At 41.9% G+C, this 12,971-nt stretch overlaps 1 protein-coding gene across 1 annotated transcript; it reads left to right on the forward strand.

Annotated features, from left to right (window-relative positions):
- Window positions 1–201: 201 nt before the first annotated feature.
- Window positions 202–3,647, forward strand: T265_15754 (hypothetical protein; the record flags this gene model as incomplete). Its single annotated transcript, XM_009179076.1, has 2 exons — window positions 202–262; window positions 3,472–3,647. Coding segments are annotated over 2 exons (237 nt in total), but the record flags the coding sequence as incomplete, so codon positions are not given.
- Window positions 3,648–12,971: the final 9,324 nt, after the last annotated feature.

Here is a 12,971-nt window from a genome sequence, read left to right on the forward strand (position 1 = left end):
ATACAGTGTACCACGATGTTATAAACCGCAAGCAGAAGTCAGATATAGAGGCTGGGGTTCGTGGGTTTTGAGAAAAAAATGAGTTCGTATGTTACAATATTACGTCCTTTAATCCAGTGTGATCTTACAATTTTGGTGTTGGCTTTGTCTTTGTTAAGTGTGCTACCCGGATACGGATTTGTTTGAAGACCTTGGTTCTCAATGTCGTCCGACAAGGTCAGCCGTGTTGAGTACGTATGCTTTCCAGACTCCACGTACAGAGGTGAGGAATAAAAGATCGCGTTCAGCGGCAGCATACTTTTGGTCAGTGATCCTACGTGATATTCTTGTTCAGTGTATCCTTTCACCCTCCATTTCAATTGTCGAGTTTGTTTTGAAAATTAAATTTTGTAAATAAAACCCTTCACTCCAAGCGATTCCACAATAACTTCCGTACAATCTTTCGTCTTGTGTTTGAAGGTCTGAGACCCTTCCTAATAGTATGATATCATAAGACTCCTGCGGTTCATTGAAATACTGCTGTCAAATTCTTCTACCTTGGCAGTGACTCATTCCCATGGGTGCGATATTTTCTTTCCTAAGCACAACCCATCTTTATCTTACATGACTGCGTTTAGATGTTACCTTCACTGTACTGTGGATTGCCTTCTGCAAATGTGCTATTTGCTACAGAGGTATCCAACTATCTCTCAGTTTGTGGAAATTTGTACGATCTTCATGACTCTTGTCTAAACTGTCATCTGTGTGTGGCCATTTAAGTGTCAGTTAGTGAAGGCTTTTAAAGAAGCCAGTTTTCCGCCTGTACTTCCACCGGCAAATCAATCGCATGACTGCGGTTCGTTCTCTTTGATGCTGAGTGGTTTATCGTTTGAGTAACGACAAAATAAAAGAACCCTTTAATAATCATGCATGCAAGTGTACGTGCAAATTCTCTACTAGTCTGTGCACTCAAAATCAGTGCTTTGTTTTGGAGGAATAGTCCCGATTACCGGGCTCTAGTCCGCTTCAAAGATATCCACCCGTAGTTCGACCTCTATTTGTGACGGACTTTTGCAATCAAACCGCACAGCTCAGAGAAAAAAAGACAACCCGTTACGACAGCTGAAACACCAACATTTCGTTCTGTGACACTGCTGAGTAAGACGTTTCAAAAAATGGGCATGCAGTAACTCGACATCAGATGTTCTTGTGGCAAAATGGAACGGACGCCTTGCCCACCGTGATATTTACCACTGAGCGATGACATTTAGCTTATAAAAATCTGCCTCTCTGTAGCGCAGACAAAACTAACTAGGTTCTTTTCACAATAAACCATTAGTTTCTTGTGAAAGATATACTAAGTGAAGCGCATATCCCTCAAAAACCTCGCGGTTCAATACAGTCGGGACGGCCTACTGCCTGCGTGGCCAAGAAATTACAAATGCAACAGCCACTGAGATGTCCACATGGTCACCGAGATCCCTAGAAATTGACAGAACATATATTATTCACATGCGACCCATTCGATGCGCGCTTCGTTCAACGTAAACTTTGAATGTGCTACACTCATTTACATAAAGCGAAGCAAACAAGAACTGTTTGCCTGTATGGGGGAGTCGAGTTTGGGTGTCCTCACAGTCACCTTGGAAAATCAGATGTTGTCACTAAGTCGGTTCACATTTTCCGTATAAATGATCCAAGATTTTCAAGGGAAATCCTAACATCACACAGGATGAAGTTGTTTAACTTACTCATGTGCTGTGCAATTGTAAACATGTTTGGCATCACAAATGCAGTACAATTCAGAGATTGCGGTAAGTATTTATGGCATACGCCCAATAAAACTTCTGTGGTGGTTGTCGAGCAAACCACAATTTTTCATACGTTTCCGAATGTCTATGAGATTTTTGGCATTTTAGCACTAGTGAGGTAAATCCCATTTGAATATTCGCATTGTTTCCGGTTCATGCTCTGGGATAAAACTTTCGTTCGCGTATGTTGATAAATCTGACTAATATTTGGTGTTTGGCTTTATGTGCGGGAAAATTATTTTCACATAGAACGCTTTCAGATGTTATGTTTTACACTTGTGTGTTTGACAATTACACAGCACGTATTGTCGTAATCTGGTGTCCACGTGGAACGTTGAACGGACCTCTGAGCATCTTTCCTGAGGATTAACACAACCTCTTGGAACACTAACACTTAACACTACCTTCATTGGAATTTTTCGGGTTATATCCGGGAGAGAGTTGACGTATTGAAAGCAACAGCTTGGATGCACGAGCTGATTAACTGATACATGTTTGATATTGTGGGTATCAAAAGTCGGGGCAATCGTCCACGGAGAAAGAAATTATCAGTTGAGACTGCCGGCTATGAACTTTGTGGTAAGATGCAGGGAATTACGTTAATTCGTTCGCTCGTTTCCGCTCTGCACATGGTTATGCAGCAGAATTCTATAAGCACCTAGGTCGACTAGATTATGGATGAAATTTCAGTATTTGAGCACGAAATCGTGTTGCCAAAAATTACTTCATAATCCGGCAGCCAAACGGTGATGCTTGCCGTAAAATGACCATTTTACGCTTGTTAAACTTACCAGAAACTCGGTTGCTGAATATCCCAACGTTTTGCCAAATGATGGGCTCCAAAGTCAACTCAGGCAGCCAGGAGTTTGGTGATAGCAGAGACTACAGATTCACTATATGTCAAATAAATCCGTGCATGGTGTATTGGTTTAATTAGTCATCCCTTATCGGTGAGGTTTGAAGTATTGACGTTAGTTGTTTGCATTCAAATAACGTTCAACCCGGATATTCTCCCGAAGATTTACCTATAAATCGGCTGCACTCAGCGTTATCTTCCCAATTCTTATTGAGTATTGTATTGATTGGTTGGATCCTTCACATGAGAAAAACGTAGCTGATATTCGTGGGTGTTTTTGTTCCATCTGATTTCTCAAACATCACAGGTTCATCCAAAGCTGGAGTGACGGCTGTGGCCGTATATCCATGTAACTCCGAACCATGTACCCTCACCAAGGGGCAGCAATCATCCCTCGTCATTTCATTCGTCCCATGTGAGTTGACAAACAGGACAACTATCGTTTTATTTTAACGCTTATTTTGCACTTTTTGGAAGGCAGTTTGAAAATTCGGTTGATTTATTACAGCACTACATACATGGATTAACCGGAGCACATATCACCGAATAGTGAATCAACCTGAGGGTGATTTGTTACTTGCTAGAAATGAGGAAGCTCGTACATCTGAACTAAAGAGAGACTAGAATTTTCCGATGGTTTTTACTGGTGCCTCACCAAAACACCACCTTTCGTGCAAACAAAAATCGAGCAACCTAGATTCATAAAAATTGTTTTAATATCAACACAAGATAGCCACCTCAGACCAATTGAAGTTATTCAACGCCTATTAATGATTATTTCTTGAGTGCTGACTATAATTTTGCATTGCTTACTTTGATATACAGATCAAACCATCTATGCGGGTAAAGTGAAGGTTCAAGCTGGCTTACCATACGGATTAGTGACGTTACCAATACCGGACAACAGTGTGTGTACCCACCTGACCCCAGGATGTCCCGTGATGCCACGAAAGCAATACTCCTATACGTATACTGGCATGTTGCCTCCGCAAATTCCATCAGTAAGTTATCAGACAAATGAACTACTTCGACCACCTTAAGAATTAAGAATACATTTTACATAAACGGATTACATAAGAAAACGTAGGTGGTTTCAAACACAAACGAAAGTAGTGCATGTTCTATGTTGCAGATGGACCATTGAGGAATACGTGCGGATGCGTAAATGACAAAGTTTCATGTGACAGTTTCCTGCTCCTGACAGAATCGCAATACCTTGTGTTAGAGTGGGGGTTAGGCTGCAGTATTCAGTGCTCAGTCACAAAGTACACTGGAGCGGATGCCTAGAACCTATTTTGTGCAACTGCTTGATGACTCCGCATCCAAAGGATGCGCAGAAGAATCTTAAGCTGGCAGGACAAACCATGATCCTATATTGCGCGAGTGCAGTTCACATTATTCGGCAAAATGCACGGAACAAATCTAATAAACCAAACGTCTACGGGGCTACGTGTTCTGTTCATTCTCACATTCAGAATCGTCCCGCAGTCATTTCATGCAGCAAATCCACTCACACTCCAAAAATGGATCCTAGTTGCGACAAGGTTTTGTACAACAGTCTCCTTGCTTGCATCGATATTCGTATGTTATACAAACTATCTGCCTTGTAGGGTGAATGGACTATCAAGGTTGAACTGCAGGACACCAACGCGGCCCCATTCGTTTGCGTCGAAATGCGTGTGCGGATCTTGTAGACTGCGTGGTTGGAATCGAATACGAAACTCTGCTATTTCGCAAGGGATACCATAAATCACCCTCATCGCTGTTTGGCCTTTTCACTTATTCTTGGGAGCAAATACAATGAATAATAATACTAGTAGATGTTACCCAAGACATTTCATCCAGGCGTTAATAAATTTATTGCAGCCCTTAATGGATTTTTGCCTAGAAGGCTGGCAAGCTCGAAACCGATCTTGTGTGAGTATGTGTTAGTAGGTTTAGGAATTCTTTGCAAGGTATGATGACGCTCGTTGATTTTAGACCAATCTTCGCTGTGATTAAAAACCGTCCACATTTTGAATGTCCTCGTATAAAAAAGTACGGACAAGTGACTGAGAAAAAGGGATCGATTGAGATTCTTAAATCGGAGTGGGGGTTTGCGAGTCATCACGACAGACCAGTTACTGTATCTCTGCAAGGCGTTTCCATACACTGGTTCATCCAATTATATACGATTGCCCTGCAGCTGCATATTGCGTTCCAGAGGCGGGGCAATATGGTTCATTGATCTAAAGTATCGCAAGCTCTACCATGGTACCCGTCCCAAAAATATGTTATTGTTGTCCCGGTGGCAGTTTATGCTTCAGCAAGCCTAAATGTTAGAATGCGAATGCTTCGAATGAAATAAAGATCGCTAACTGTGCTTGATTTGGTAGCTACGATCATTTTCCTTATTAAAGTTTGTCTGGTTTTCGGAGGACCTCCAATATATACCAACCTTGCTTGCCAGTGGGGGGTGGGATAACTCATGAGAGTACTTTCGGCATGTACTGCGGCGTGGTTCATATACCCGTGAATCCAACAAAAGAAAGCGACCTGACTGCTGATCGCCAAATTCGGAACTGGTTTTGAACTGTCTTGTGTTAATCAGCGAACTTTTGTCCACACCGGTCGCTAGGTACCCGCAAGCTCACTAAAGCTATGAGGGGAAATAGTGACGACATCGAAAAAGTTCCCCACTGAGCTTGTGCTTACGTCGAAGGGCACGTGTCTACTGAGATATTTCTGAGTTTATATGAACAGGCTCCTCCGGAACTCCCAGCCTTCTGTTCCTCTGTGTACCTTGCGAATATGAACTAGTCGGAAAGCAAACTGTCATTTGCTTCTGAGAGACTATTGCATAAAGACCACGATTCTTATGCAACTGGCTGAAAGTATTTGAGTAGATTTAGAGTGTGGTAGTATTTTGGTTAAACGCTAGAAAACATAACTACTCTGTTGACTCTATTCCTACATTTCTTCGAATGGTTTACACAGTTCACATCCGTCAATTCGTAGTTGTTTTGGTGCATGATCATTTTTATGAGGTTTTCCCAGCCCAATTGATCCCTATGTGCCAGGCTTTCTTATGATTAGGAGATGTGTGGCTCTGGGGATTGTCTGCTGTGGGATATTATCGGATTGAGTCCATCAGATGCATTAGCTTAAAAACGTGTAATGTAGTGCCATCGATAGTGCTAGTTCTCTGTGCTACGGGACCAGTGGCACTTTTTTCCAATTTCAGTATATCTTTGTATCAACTTTTCGTTCAAAGTAAATCTTGTGCATCGTTTGTCGTAGTTCTTACAGTAAGCACTGGGCCTCATTCACTTCGATTGAGCTCTGTGCACTGAGTTTGTAAAATTGGAGGCCACAGTTTTTGTGCTCATACCGAGTGATTCATTAGGATGGATGTGCTCATAGACGCGGTGTAGGATAACTACATTTTGAAACATGCTTTTGTTAGTGCACACCGTGGGCTAGCATAAAAAACTTCTCTGCCAGAAAGCCAGCTTTTTACTGTTTCTAACCGCTGCTTGTGTCTCGGCGGATTTTTGAGTGATTGCAGTGGATTATTCAAGAAACGGAATAAGGTGCGCAAATTAGGCAATCTGAGTTACAAGAATGGTAATGCTACCTAATTCCAAAATCGTTACAACACAGTGGCTCAGAAAACGCCTGATAGGTGCTTTCAGGCCCACTCTCGTATGCTATTCAGGTGCAAGCAGGAAGATCCATTTCTTTACCACTTCCATGGTTTCGTTGGACGTGCTTTCTAGCTTACGCGTACCACTTTGACACGTAGTCGCACGCAGTCAGGATAGGCAAAATCAGGCATGACGATGTCATCCGCATTGTGCGTAGAACACATCGCCTCAACTATACAAAACAGCGAGAATTAACCGGAGGTTTGACGTGTTTGTATGATGGAGAACTCCAAAAGCTTCCGTACACAAAAGCAATCTTTCAATGACGTTTTCCCTCCACTCTTAGTTTCGTGATCGTTGAGGTAATGGGACGAACGAGGAAATGTTTTCTAAACCCCAGTATGTAAATATCTTCTGACGACAATCTGGAGTATGCAACTATCGTTCTTACCTTCGAAGAGGTGGAAAATAAGCAGATGTCTTTGGGTAAACTGACGAAAATCATCCCGTCCTTTGGTATACGCTTCGAACCCACAAAGCGTTAGGTTGTAATAATAGTGTTTATTTACAACTGGTTGACGGTATACCATCAGGAATGATCAAAAGGTTACAGCCAGAATAAAGTATGAGTTTGTTCTTTGTCGCCAATGATGGAAAAAGTAGTCTGTATGGTAAAGTCAGGAGAAGGAAATGATCATTTGCGGGAATGGTAGCAAACTGTGTATAGCAGTGCCTTGGCGTCATTGCGATGATATTCTTTGGTTTCTGGACAGCCATTTTACAGACGTCGTGTTTGAGGTGATTGGTCTGGGGTGTGCAGTTCTGTAATAAGCGGGGTATTTTTCGTTGGCCAAATGTAGAGGTGAAATAAAGCCCATATGAGAAGCAGGTATGTTTCTGGATCGGTTGTAGATCGCCACATGCGTAAATCACAAGCCATATCGAGTGAATAACAGGCACACAAGGTGTTTGACGCAAATATTACCGAAAGTGGCAGCTTGGAAAAACGAATGAATAGGGTGAGATCAGTAAAGCCTCATGAAATGGAGGAATCATCCTATGGGATGGGGCGTAATAATGGAGGGAAAACGACTTAAAGTTTGCCACAATTAGTGTGGCGACGACAAAAGATTAAATGAAATGGAATAAAAGTAGATTTGTGTCTAGTTGACTGGCGATCAAGCAGGGCTCGAGTTGTCCAAGATGTGATATTATACTTCCAAAGGTCTAGATCAAACGAGTGGGCACATGCAGAAATGTAGTATGTGTAGGGACATTACGTAGAAATTCCGAGTTGATTAAATAATTTAATCCGAATTTAATACATGAGTTAAACAGTACCGTAATCCAGGGCAGAAAGTGAATGTAACAGAAATGACTACAAGTCCCCAGAACACTGCTTTTGGACATGCAGCCATTGAACGCGCTAATTACACTCCGAATAGAGGTATACGGATTTGTACAGCGCTTTACATATGTTGGATGTTGTAATAGTTTTGATTGTGGTGCGACAGATGAGGTCTGTTCACGAATTTACAAGGCCCGGGTCGCTTTCACTTATCTAAAACATCCATGGCGTCCAAGCGGAATATCAGGATATATAACCAAATGCTGAAAATCGTGAACGCATACACGTTGGCTGGTCGGCTCCCGGGAATGAAGATCCTGTTAGTGAACCTACTGCAGCGACTGAATACGGAAAGACCACACGTCGATTTCTATTCGGGAAGCTGAAGTTGAGTAGGTTGGGACTTATTTCCATAAATGAGCAAACGTAATAGCGAATGCCCGCTTACTCAATAAGTGTTCGCTACGGTTGCATCCATGGGTGCACGCATGAGGATTCATGCGGTCCTGATATCCTAGAGCTTAAGTGCATACCGCTTGCACTTGCGACTGAATAGTATGCAGCCCTATTTGGCTTTAACTTCGCTGCGTCCAACAATTCATATCTTGCCCTAATCTTGTCACCAATTGATCGATGTACACTCACCTCTCCCACCATCGCCAATGGGACCAATTAAGCAACAAGTGCATTTAGATTTATAACACTAAGGCTCCAGATTCAGCGTAGATACCGATCACGAGTTGTGGACAGCGGGCTTTATTAAGCATCTCTCGATTTAACCACTACAGCGTTATTCAGATGTGTGTTGTAAATACGGGTGTATACGGGTGGTAATCGGTTATACATTTTCCCCTTCAGAAACCTTGTCGAGTAAAAGCGGCTTCCTGAATCTGCGAACTGGACTGACTACCCAGTACGATGGAAACGACAAATGGACGCATGATTGGCCGAGGCTAGTTGTGTGTACTTCAGAAATGGACTTGGCGGACGGGCGACGTATATGGATATAAAGAACCCCCTATGGCCATTGGATTAATCTATTATTTAGGGCCTTGTGGTCAGCTGCGATAATGGGTATGGGCAGCTTCTGCAAGCAGTCATGGTGAACGATATAGAGGGCACTCGTGGACCGTTGGATTGGGTCACCGTGCATAGGCAAGGCCCTATTATCACCGCTGCGCACAGCTATCTGGCTAGCGGGTACGATAAGTAGGCGAGTTGGGTTAAAATAACTTTTTTTATCATGGCAACCGCTTTATGACATGTTCCACCTATGTGGCGTCATATTCCTAATCCGCATGATACGACAGTTGCCCGCTTACGCTGTTTTCCACAGAATAATTATGCATTTTTAGGAAAAGGCTTAATCCACACGGATAATCACATGGTTTCCGTGCTTGTAACAAGCGCACAGCTTTAGTTAAATAAGCGTAACCATGTTGATGAAAGTAACAAAACCCCTTCCCTGATAAACGCGAGGTTAAAGTGGAGATTTATGAGGGCTCCTTATTCGATGGGCGAATAGTGACCCCCAGACTTGAGGAGTGCTCAATATAAACATAAACTTAGTTCAACAAATGGCACATACATATCTCGATAGCGCGCATTGTTTCTAGAAATCCGAATACGACGGCTTTATACTCAGTTTTGTATGCAGGACAGCGGGGCTACTGTGATGCCCTCTAACTACATGTGTCCTCTGTGCTTCAGCATGTACTGGGACGAGTTACCCGAATGCTTTATAAGAGAAATCTATTGGGGTTGCCTAACACTTTCAGCGCTAACTTTAGCATTTGAATCATAATGAAATAACGGCTCTTTGAAAAAATACGGAAAATAATGATGGCATATGTTTCTGTGGAAACTGGGGCAAATGAAGCAAAACCGAATATATTAAAGCACCAATTATGACACCAGATTTCGAAAATACTGTAGGCTTCCTTGCACCGGCCAATCCAAATGCCTCCAGGTTTGCATACTTTTACGAGCTACATTGCCACGAGATGCACCGCAGTACTAAAGCTTGCAGGAGAACTGGGTTAAAATGCATAATCACATCAATATGATCAATGAGGGCATTATACATCCAGTGGACGCAGGCGTTATATGAGATTCCCGTATCCACTTATATAGGCGCCCGCCTTTGGAAGTCAAGGTGGTCTGGATGCCTCATGTGTACGGAAAAATGTTTGGTCTGCACAATATCTATAACTGAACGAAAGTTCTCCACTCATTTCTGATTTAGTGTTAATCAAATACATGTCTTTTAGACAAACGGAACGCAATCATTATGAATCGGTTCCTATTTTTGGTGTACCTTAGATAGCGTATAATAAAACACAAGTTGAAGTATAAAGTTATTTGGGAAAAATCACCCCCTTGAAAAGGTGAATAATCAGGAGAACATCACACACATGAGAGACCAGCATACTGGCTTGCATTGACGCATCCATGCATCGAATAGAGTCGTTTTTAAATATTCACGCATATAGCAACGTAACAAAATTGTTCTGTGAAGTCAAATCCGGATCGTGACCACATTATTGTGAGGAGTGTCTCCAAACAACGTCTTTCAAAACACTCCATATACAGGCGTATATGTGACACTGAATTGGGAATGAATGTTCCGTTTGCTACATGAACGAGGGATGATGAGAGCAGGATGATTGTCGTCGGCCACTTTATCTTATTTTGGTAGTAATTCATTCACCCTTTAAGCAGCAATCACAGTGCTCAGGCAGCAGTTTAACGGCCTGGTCATCTTGTATTTCATTAAAACAGTTAAAATGGACACCGGCCACCTTGTCGTCGACTGAACGTTGAATATTAATGGCGGTATAAACCCCCTTCTCGGAACTGTGATGCAAGCGCTAATTTAATTGGCTGCCGACTGTGTAAAGTAGTATCTGTTTGTGACCCATATAACATATGGGTACCACGAACTTCAGGAAACTGGCTCATACTAATGGGCAATCCAAACAATATTCTACATTGATAATTTAACTGGGTCGATCAACGAAACTCATTAGTTACCACTTGGGTCCCCCAGTTGTATTGACTTCATACATTTTTTGTTTCAGTTATTCCTGACAATCTGTAATTCAGGATATTGCCAAGAATCAGTATCGAGGTTGATTTGGCAGCCACCCTAAAGGTGCATATATATTCCGCAGGGAAATCTTGTTTCGCCAATCACGCTAAATGTCTGCTTGAAGGAATTCGTAGGCAAACTATCAGGGCGGCATGATGATTTAGTCCCGAATTAATAATTTATCATTCTGGATATACCGCTATTTCTGTGGCCACTTAACAAGAAGTATATGCTGCCCAGTTTTCAAAACAATATATAATTAATTCACCAAAGTTCTGAAATCACGCCTAAACAGTTTTGCACATCAAGCATACTAACCTAACGTTTTGCGCGCTGTCTTTTTGTCAGCGGTCTAAGATCAGTTACAAGAAAATGAAATGTCATTATGATCTGCGTTGAAAAAATCATGCTCCTTCATTGAAATTTGAGCCCGCAAAATCCCACTTAAAGTGCACCTGCGGCTGCTTAGAAGTTGTAAGCAGCAATAAAGATAAAGCGCCGTCTAAATAACTCGAGATCTGTGAAACCAATCTCCATATCCCGTAGTGTGAATGCATATACCTGTGTTGACATGCCATGTCCATGATATCCAGTGGACCATCGGTAGCTTATCAAAGAATATAAACCTTCCATCCAAAGAAATCGCTTGCGATTTTTTTCGGAAAATAGCCCCTTGCAATTTGTCTATGCGACAAGATTGGAGTCTACATCTGGAATTCATTGGGCTCGATAAACTCCAGCGAAAGTGACTCCATGATATCTTAGATCGGCATCAAACTAACGTATACTCTATATGTGTAATACTTATTCCGCGTTTATACACTGCTCTTCCCTGCTGCTCGGAAAGCCCTTCAATAAAAATTGAAACAACAAAATATCTGTTGATTATCAATTTTCCAGAAACATTCTTGAATCATTTTATAAGTGATGCCTTGCACCGTGCTTAAGGTGTCAAGGTATACGTGTCTTTTGAACCGTCCAGTAATCTGTATATTGCGTTATCTATTATGAATTCATCGGGCAGTTTGAGTTTGAAAAATATTGAAGTATGGTCATAATTAGGAAGAAATGAAGTGTGATCAACAAGGCTTTTTCAGCCTCTCGCCTCAAACTCAAAATAGCTTCACGGGATTCACTAAATCCTCAGAAAAATCGAAAGCCACGTTATCTCGTTCGGCTGCTCATACTATTATGTTTGATGACGCTTTTCTGGTTCTATGATAAAGGATGCCTCAAATTAACGCACTTAAACTAAGGTCTCCAGTCTTTGCATGCTCTTTGCATTACAGGATTTCTGGTGGCAAGTTCCCTTCCAGTCCTGCGAAATAGTTTCTTGCAGACGGTAAACCGCGATTTGTGGACCACGTTCGTCTCATTCGTTGCACAAAATGTTTCCTATGGTTTCAAGAGGGTTCCTTCCAACGCATTTTCTGGAATGGCGTTTCCGGTCTTCTTACATAGTACTACTAAAAATAGAAATCTTTATAATCGGCCAATCAGGTGGGGCAATTCAAAACCAGAACGCAAGAAGGGACCTTCCGAATCGCACTGAAAAAAACAAAACCCTCGAATTAAGTGTGGCCAAGGGACCAACCAGATACAGGTTTTTGAGACCTTCACGTAACCCAAGTTTTCAAATGATCAACCAAATGGCAAGGAAACCACCTGGGGAGCACCCGTTCGCTTGGGGGCTANATGCCTCATGTGTACGGAAAAATGTTTGGTCTGCACAATATCTATAACTGAACGAAAGTTCTCCACTCATTTCTGATTTAGTGTTAATCAAATACATGTCTTTTAGACAAACGGAACGCAATCATTATGAATCGGTTCCTATTTTTGGTGTACCTTAGATAGCGTATAATAAAACACAAGTTGAAGTATAAAGTTATTTGGGAAAAATCACCCCCTTGAAAAGGTGAATAATCAGGAGAACATCACACACATGAGAGACCAGCATACTGGCTTGCATTGACGCATCCATGCATCGAATAGAGTCGTTTTTAAATATTCACGCATATAGCAACGTAACAAAATTGTTCTGTGAAGTCAAATCCGGATCGTGACCACATTATTGTGAGGAGTGTCTCCAAACAACGTCTTTCAAAACACTCCATATACAGGCGTATATGTGACACTGAATTGGGAATGAATGTTCCGTTTGCTACATGAACGAGGGATGATGAGAGCAGGATGATTGTCGTCGGCCACTTTATCTTATTTTGGTAGTAATTCATTCACCCTTTAAGCAGCAATCACA

The sequence above is a fragment of the Opisthorchis viverrini genome (genome assembly GCF_000715545.1).
Source record: "Opisthorchis viverrini unplaced genomic scaffold opera_v5_838, whole genome shotgun sequence".
NCBI lineage: Eukaryota > Metazoa > Platyhelminthes > Trematoda > Opisthorchiida > Opisthorchiidae > Opisthorchis > Opisthorchis viverrini.